We start from the raw sequence: 8,874 nt of genomic DNA on the forward strand, positions 1-8,874 counted from the left end.
GAGGCTTAATATGATAAAGCTGCAGAAAACATTAAATATGCACAAAATCATATTTTCCTTTTCTGCCCTAAAATATTTCCAGCAATACTCATTTATAGCAAGAATATTGTTTTACGTACCACCATTGTAATACGGTTCACATGTTTCATTACTAATAATAATAACTTTGAATCAAAGATAAAAACGGTGTTGTCTCTTCCCTAGAGTCATACACGGGAAAAAAGTAGTTTGACAAATGATAAAAAATCATTTATTTAGCACATATTTTTTAATCCTCCAATCCTTTGACCCATAAATAATACTAGAGACAATGAAGTATTTAACACTACTGCTTGGTGTAGTCCACACAGACTGAAAGCAAACACCCACATCTTTAGATTTTCCTGTCACCTATCTACCCTCGTGCTTTCCTTTTGGTAGAAGATCTCCGTCATAAACTGAAGCTCTGATGTGATGCAGTAGCAGTCGGGCTTCGCTCTGATGTGACCCAGGATTTCTGTAAGATCTTCAGGTCTCTGGTTCCTGTAGATCAGAAGGACAGAGCAGCCGGAGGGGCTGAGGAGCTCCTCTCTCTCCAGAGCCAGCAGGTCTGGAAGGTACTGACTGGGGTCATGGTCCATCAGCACCAGATTGAACCCCTCACTGGTCCCTCGATCAGGCTCAAGGAATGGACGCAATGTTGGGATGGCTTCAGCTGAGCTAGATGTCAACACCTGGAACTGAAAAGAATGAGAAGAGCACAGGGAAATGGAATTACTTTCCTCCGGTAGGTTTGCCACTTTTATTATACTTTTATCTGAATGTAGTGACAGCTAATCCTTCCTGGCCATACCTGTGAGTGTTTAAAACCAGCTACAAGTATGATTTCCTCCCCAAGATCTGCTATGAGTGGGTCCAGCTCCACTGTGATCAGTCTGCCAGCAGGGGGCAGCAGACGCAGCAGGCGGACTGAACTGTAGCCACAGTGCATCCCCAGCTCCAACACCCGGGAGGGACGCACACGCCTCACCACCTCATCCAATGCCTCACCTAGGACAGATGACATCAGATTCATCAGCTTTGACCAGAAGAGTATAGTCGTCATTTACAGTCATTGATGCTGCTGTGCCATAAATGCAAACACATACAACTTGATAATTACTTTTCATCATCATATCCTTTCCATGTTTCATGTTTTTTCATGTTATTGACCTGGACACTGATTTTTCTTTTTCACTGTGGACAATTTCAAAAGCGCCAGTTTCCAAAGCTAATGTTTTTCAATCCAATCACCTGAGGGCAGAATATAGTAATGGTAAGAAGAAGAAAAAAACAACCTTGAGTGCTGTATTGTTAATACAGTGTGAGGGACTTATGGCTGATAGATATGCAGTTAGATGTAAGATGTCTATAGCAAAGAAAAGTTACACAGACAGTAAACATTTCTGTGATGCAAAGTTTTAATTCTATCTAGTGTTTGGGGGTGTTACCTATGCTTATAACAAACAATTGGCCAAACGCCTTCAATTTTTGATCAAGTGGTTAAGGTCGTTGGTGAATCTGATGTTGACTCCTCTTATTTATCCTTTTAAGAGAAAATATAAGAGACATTTAAGAGAACGTCACTGCATGAGGCCTAATGTCTCGTAATTTAAAGCACTAAAAGCTCAATAAAGTGATTCAAATGCATACTGACCAATCTGTGGACCGATGCTGAAGGAGGGGTGTGTGTCAGCATAAAGGTCAAAGGTTTCCAGGACGCTGTCAACTTTGCCGTGGGTGCATTTGGAGAACACGAACGCATGGGTGCTCCTAACACACACTCTCCCTCGCAGCGTCCTCAGTGCCCAGGCCAGAGCTCGATGGCACAGCGCGGCAACTTTGTCACGATAACGAGTGGATACCATGATGATGGCAGGAAGCAGCGGCACAGAAACAACCATGAGCCACATTTCAAAAGCTGTGAAGAGGACAGTAAGAAGAGCTGTCGAAAACCCTGTAGAAGAAGAGAAACTGAAATTGGTTAACTGAACTGAAAAGGTAAGTTATGAGACTTGGAAAAAAAAGTGGCAAATCTGTTATAACTTAGATTTTAGCTATTCAAATTCAGTCAGTCCCGGTTACCGCTAACATTTAGGAGGATCTATTGCCAGAAAGAGAATATAATATTAATAGGTGTGTTTTCATTAGTGTATAAACCCCTAATATAAGTATCACTGTGTTTTTGTTACCCTAGAATGAGGACAAACAGGATGGACAAACCAAACACTGGCTGTAGTTTGGGCCTTTCATGTTTTTCACGAGTTTCTCTGCCACTGTAGTTTTCTCCTACACACTTCACAGCCTCCTTCCCAGGCTGTCATATACAGATGGCAGCGATGTGATCTGCAACTTCACCGGTAGTAGATGCTACTAATCATACACACTGGTCCTTAATCTGGCAACCGGTAAAAAGTACAATTTTACTTCTAGTGAAATAAGAGAGCAAGTGCCTTGACTGAATAAATCTGCTGTTCAGCTGGAACCAAAACCTGCAGACTCTCAACCATCCTTTAGAGTCAAATCCACCACAGCATCAACTCAAATAGTAAAAAGATCGCACTGCACCTACATTTCTGTTGATAGGCCTCTACAGAGAGTTAGGAAGTGATTTGATTTTATCAAATTTTGTGTGTTACATTATTAGTTATTAGTCATTAGTGTATGTCTTTGTGGTTCCATAAGTGTACCTCTTTTTACAGACACTGAAGACTAAACAACCATAAGCGTGATGACATACAAAACACTACACAGTGGAATAGACTTCAATTTCACAAAATCCCTGCAGCTTTTAATTCATATATTTTGTAATAAATAAAGAAATGAGTGAATATACAACTTCATTACAATTTTTCTAATATTACATCAGCACACATGGTTAATGTTGCTTTACTTTAAAACTGGAAGAATGTGATTCAGGATATTCTACTATTAAAACAATTAGAACACAGAAAATGAACATTGTCTGAAGCGAACTGTTCAGACATAGTTAACTAATAAGTAATGAACATATCAGTAGAGGTGTAATACTTGCCAAACCGCCCTGCTGTCCGTCCAGGTTAGAGGAGACTCCTGTCAAACACAGATGGGACTGTCACTCCTGGAAGTCAAGCAGCTCAGCAGCATAAAGACAACAGCTGAATGAAAACAACGCATGACTTTTAGACACTGAGGATCCAGGAAACAGTAACCCGAGGGACAGACGAGAGGAGTGGCGATGAGCACACCCTCTTTACAAAGCTACACACACACAGGACCAATCCCGGTGTACCGTAAAGCCTGAATGGCAGCGTCACTTCTGTTTCTACCTGTATTCCGCGAAGACCCGCCCCTACTGGGCCTCTGATTGGTTAACTCTAACCCAACCAGCTGAACGAAGGCACGCATTAGCCAATCAGAGGCAGAGTAGATCTTCGCGGGATTTTTTTTATTTAAATTTTTTTTTTAATTACTTTATTTAACAAATTGCACCTTACACATTTCGACAGTTAAAACCATAGTACAAAATTTACAGTTTTAAACATATAGCCAGGCGGGCAACATCAGAAAAATAGACTAAATAAATACATAAAATAATAATAATAGTTTTAAAAAAGGAACATAAATATGGGAAAACAAAGAACATTTAATGTACAATTTGGAATTGTATAGACAATTTAAGAACGAGGACACATATATTGTCAGTGACAACTTATAGACTCTTGTTTTATCCATTCGACCTCAGTCCACAGAGAGCAGCTCCTTCAGAACACTGGAGAAAATCAGTGAGACAAATCTTCATTGGGATATAAACCGTGCTTAGAACAGCCAGATCAAATTTGAGTTAAACTGTCAGATTTTCACCAACAAGCTTTATTGGTGTGGAATTTAATTTACAATACACAAGTACCATTTCTCCCAGCACAAAGCACTGGGGACACACACTTGCCCAAGTCATTATCAGCTGGACCTGACAGTCACAATGTTCTGAACAGTATCTTAACGTGCAGTATTTGCAGCTCAGCCTGTCAAACAGATCATTGGCTTGTAGTAATCTTACTCAAGCTCAAATCATAAAAGGATACACTATTTAAAACAAATAGCTTGCTCTGACATTAGCCGGAGTTACATAAAGGTTATAATAAAGCAGGGTCCCCTACATGGATTTGCAACAGAGAACAAGATTCAAGGAAGAGAAAGGGGATGATGCACCAAACCCAGGCTGCTGAGTCAAAGACTAAACACTGGGAGGAATCCCAAAGCAAAGGTGTGAAACTGATGAGCTCCACTGCCACTGCCAGAGAGAAAGGTCTGCACCACGAGGTAGAAGAGATGCATCATGCTGTTTGTTATAGGGGCACCCCAGTGGCTCATACAGCACAGTAAAAATAAACTAACCCTGATTGTAACGTTTCTCCATTTAGCACCAGGAAACCTTGTCACAATCATTTTCCTGAACAGACTTCTGATCCCTATAAACCCTAAATAAATCCAATCCATAATTAATATCACACGCAGGGCTCTTCAGACCCACATCCAGTTCAGTGGGTGCCAAAAGTGCTGCAGTCTTGGCAAAAGTGGCCCAATACTGTTCAAGGATATTTGGGCTATGTAGCTGTTTCAAATGTGTCCTAGTGTTCCAGATTAGCCGGTGCTGACTGTGCCGAATATTTGCCAAAAGTTGTCCGAGTCTGTTGGGAAATAATCGGGACATATTTGCCGTGCCATATGTGGGCCTCTCCAGGCTTACAACCAGTAGCAGAAGTGCTGCATCTGTGCCAGAAGAGGCCCGTGTCTGTTGTTATTTGGGCCATATTTACCAGTGTGTGGGCAAACTTATATTTGCCCAAAGCGACCCACATTTGCAGCCACAGTTTTGCCATATGTGCCATAAAGTAGCCGAATACTACAGCCATCTTTGGGCCACATCTAATGTGTCATATGAATACAATGAATCAATAAGATTAAACAGGAAAGTAAGTAAATAGGGGAATAAATGCAAAAGGTAACTAAATACAGGTGCTGATTAGAACATAAATATCAATTTATGTCACATTTATAAATTCATTAATGCCTATATTTATTTTTGATATCATTTTTGGTGCATCCAATGGCATATTATTTATTGGGTCCTGTATTTATTTAGTTATTGTTTGTTATTCCACAAGAGGTCAGCAAAGATGTAAGAATATCACCAGGCCTGTGTCACAGTCACTGGAAACGTCCTGACTAACCTCGGTTCTCCTAAAGTACCGACACAGTTACATAAACTAGCTTCTAATGTTGTTTTGTATAGTGATGAAAAGTTTAAATTAGTTGTGTGTGTATTTTCATTTTGAGAAATCCCCCTGATCATGTTGACTTACTATGTTGGATGTTAAAAATATATATATTTCATTAGACGAAGCGGGCATGTATTTCACTGGGCATGTTTCAGAAATGTCTTAACACAGCGGTTGAACATCTGGTTTGGTGGTGCACTCCAGCAAATACAACAGACTGTGTTTACAGGTGGGAAGCGGGCGAGATATCAAATTGCAGATTACAGATTACAAAACAATGTTTCCTGGAGTTCAAGTGCAGGCTTGCTTATTATGCAGTGGCATTCGTCTGCATTGAAGCAATTTATTATGTCCTCCACAACAGCCAACAGCCCAGACAAGAAGAATTAAGATGTGACTGACTGAGGGAATTAAATTACAGTTTACCATTAATCAGGAGAGGAATGAGCTAATTCAGCATGAGGTTTAGGGCTGCCTTTAAAACAAAATGAATGGGCCAAAATAAAAAGTTCTCCCATGTTGGAAAACCCAGGTGAACTTAGTTTACCCAACTTTTTACAAGCAAAATTGCTAATTTGTCATTTATTGGACCAGAATCAAACTGATGCAAGTGGTATGAAATAGATTAATTAACAAAGCTATAGACATTTCCTAGGCTAGTATACTTCTGTTCATTTCCTTATAACACCAATAACTGGAGAGGTCAGAGTTGACCCCTTGTTTTAGGTGCCTTTGCGTTAATTCAGTGAACTCTCTGCTCTCTCAGTTGCCCCACATAGTGAAAGTGGGTGTGGGATCCCCAGTGTGCTGCTGCCCTCATTGGCTGCTGGTGGAGCGGCGCTGTTCGGTGTATTTTTGGCCATTAAAGCGAATCATACTGCGGTGTGCAAGTCCTGTCAGTCCAGCTGCGTCAAGTTAGCCAGGAACAGCCAAATACTACCGGAAGCAGCCAAAATAAGAGCACAAACAAATGGCTGTCGCAGTGGAGGCAAGTGGGCAGTAATAACAGACAAATGGATGGCTCATGGAAATGAAGAGCACAACGTGTTAATCCATTTATCTACGGCACTGGGTTTCCTACATAGTCACAGTTGTTAGGTGATGTTTTTTTAACATGACAAATGTATCCAGTTTAAACTTCTTCTCCTGGGTTTGGTGTTAAAGGGAGGAATTTAAAGAAAGGTGAATATTAGGCCGGACCGTCGATGGGCTGCACATTAATGAAGACTTTAAAGTTTAAAGAATTTAGAGGTTTCTCATTCTTTTGTTTGTTTGTTTTTCTCATCCGAAACAAACATTGTAGCCATATGACCAATGCATGTGACACTATCTCCTTCCTGTACAAAGTACCTCCAAAATGAAAAGGTGTTTTACATTATTATATATTTATTATATCTATTACATCCACTTATCTTAATTAATCTTATGTTTTAGTGTGTAAGTTCATATTTTCTGTGCTCACTCAAAATGTGTAAATAATAATGCAATTTGTTGGTCTGTTCAAACATGAAGACACATTAACTTCAGGGACCTTAGTTACTAAATTAACTCTATATGACAGACAGACACTGATTTATGTGACTCCACTGTTAACCTTAATCATTGGTAATCTAGCTATTGTAACTTTAAAGTCTTAGCTAACTTAACTTAGATGTAAAAACGATTAAGGCACAACGTTTTGTTTGTAAATGTTTGTAAATGTTTGTAAATGTTTGTCACTGAAAAGGTTGGATAGTCAAACTATGTTAGCTAATGCTAACGTATTAACCTGCAGGTGAATTAACTGTAACTAAACTTCTCTTATGTCTCTCCTGACTTTGTTCAACCTTACAGCTGCAATAAGTCCTTAGTACCTTTAAAGTCTTAAAGGTGTAATTTAACTAGTTAGTTATTCCTAATAATCCACCTTTCTGTCACACTGTCAGTGAACGTTTTACATTATCGTTAAATAGTTAATGTTAATGTAAATCAAGAACCTAACTTTAGCTAAAATAATAATAATAAGTTAGCTAGAACTTAGCTAACTTAAGCTAGCAGTCAGTTTTCAGTGAAATGACTTTAAAAAATGCTGAAAAGATCTTTAAATCCTAGTAAGGTTGATTTTTACTGTATTAACTGTAATACTGTAATGTATGTGTGTTATATTTGAATGCCAACAGTTACGCAGTCTGTGATATTATATTATAAAGTGAAACCTTTATTTTGGGCCGTCCCACCGGAAGCCCTGAGTGTCTGTAGTTAACCTGACTGCGGTCGGCTGCCCACAGACTCCAGCAGGAGGCTACCGGAGAGGAGCAGGAGCTGCTGCTGCTGCTGCTGCAACACCTACAACCGACGGAGGAGAGCGGGCTGACCGACACGGTTCCAGACACGTTTGGGTGGAATAACGCGGCACCGAGCTGCTGTTACACATTACCACAGGCTGCAATAGTTGGAGAGCAGAGCCTCTTCGCCAATGGCAAGTCCGGTTTCAGACACTGGACCGTCTCATCAGCATCACCCTGTGACCGAGTCGGCCGCAGACTCCGCGTTTCAGGAGGCGCAGAAATGGATCGAGGTGAGTACGAGCACAGACTCCACATACTGTATGAAGTCCAGAGCACCTGGCTTCCCTTTGGCGCAGGTGTTGTCGTTATGTGGCCTTAGTTACTGGTTTGCAGCCTGTATCTGTTGCTCTTCGCCTTTAAACGGCAGTAGGATTTTATTGCTTCGTCACCTGTTGAAAGGTGACTCAAACTGCAACGACCTGACTCTGATTGTGAAGAAAACACACTTGTGTTCCTGTGAAATACTGATGTGGTGGTATAGGAGTGTGCCTGTTTCTTAGTAATGCATTTATTGCACACATGTTGAGTTTATTGCTATTTAAATGCAACGGTCTTATGATAAGTTACATCTGAGAAACTCAATACTGAGTTTAGAAAGTTACATTTGTAAGCTCTAATGTCACACCTTAACTACAATAATAGTGTAATATCCATAAAGGATGGTGCGGACAGTTGTACCGGACCCTCCTAAATGTTGCAGTAGGCTTTCCGTTGTTTTTGGTGAGGGCCATTGGGCAGTAGCTGTGGCTGCCGTGGGGCCTGGTGCGTGTTTGGCTCAAAACAATGAATGCATCATGTGGAATGGATTTTTGCCTCATTGCGAGCCTGGCGAACAATAATCAAACAAACGAGGTTTTGTTCTGGGAGAATTTCAATCACGACACTTGCCAGCCCCCGTTGCATTGGACTTTGTCATCCTGCAGTGGGCTGTCCTCTTGTCAGCGCTGGAAACACTGATGACTGGCTGATGATCTGTTGCATGTTGGTGGAATGCTGTCTCCACTTTGCAGGTTTACATAAAGGCTTACAAATGTGATCTGAAGCCCACTGTGGCACGAAGCGTTTTCTGAAATGTAGCAGGGGTGTTGGTAAGGATTATGGGGCCTCTTGGCAGGGGAGGAGGACTGTGGGCCCCCCACACTCTTCTCCATTTACGTTTCACTGGTCATCCACACATTGAACGCACGGCCTTATGAGCTTGACGACACTTTAACCATCATCCTTGGTTTAAAAAGACAGCAGAAAGAAACAATTGTGATGTTCATCTA

At 40.8% G+C, this 8,874-nt stretch overlaps 2 protein-coding genes across 3 annotated transcripts in view; one reads left to right on the forward strand and one right to left on the reverse strand.

Annotated features, from left to right (window-relative positions):
• Window positions 1-235: 235 nt before the first annotated feature.
• Window positions 236-1,970, reverse strand: LOC118333837 (catechol O-methyltransferase-like). Its single transcript, XM_035669634.1, has 3 exons — window positions 1,676-1,970; window positions 833-1,029; window positions 236-719 (listed from the first exon to the last, which is right to left on the reverse strand). The coding sequence occupies exons 1-3, from the start codon at window positions 1,929-1,931 to the stop codon at window positions 387-389; spliced, it is 786 nt and encodes a 261-aa protein (XP_035525527.1). The 5' UTR covers window positions 1,932-1,970; the 3' UTR covers window positions 236-386.
• A 5,578-nt stretch (window positions 1,971-7,548) lies between these two features.
• Window positions 7,549-8,874, forward strand: part of LOC118333243 (LIM and calponin homology domains-containing protein 1-like) — a gene marked incomplete in the record, with an annotated part of 88,356 nt that continues 87,030 nt past the window's right edge. For both annotated transcript variants that reach the window (XM_035668793.1, XM_035668794.1), the window contains 1 exon segment: window positions 7,549-7,836. In XM_035668793.1, the coding sequence (XP_035524686.1) occupies window positions 7,735-7,836 (102 nt within the window).

The sequence above is a fragment of the Morone saxatilis genome, unplaced genomic scaffold, assembly GCF_004916995.1.
Source record: "Morone saxatilis isolate NCDOM2014 unplaced genomic scaffold, NCSU_SB_2.0 Contig22, whole genome shotgun sequence".
Taxonomy (NCBI): Eukaryota; Metazoa; Chordata; class Actinopteri; family Moronidae; genus Morone; species Morone saxatilis.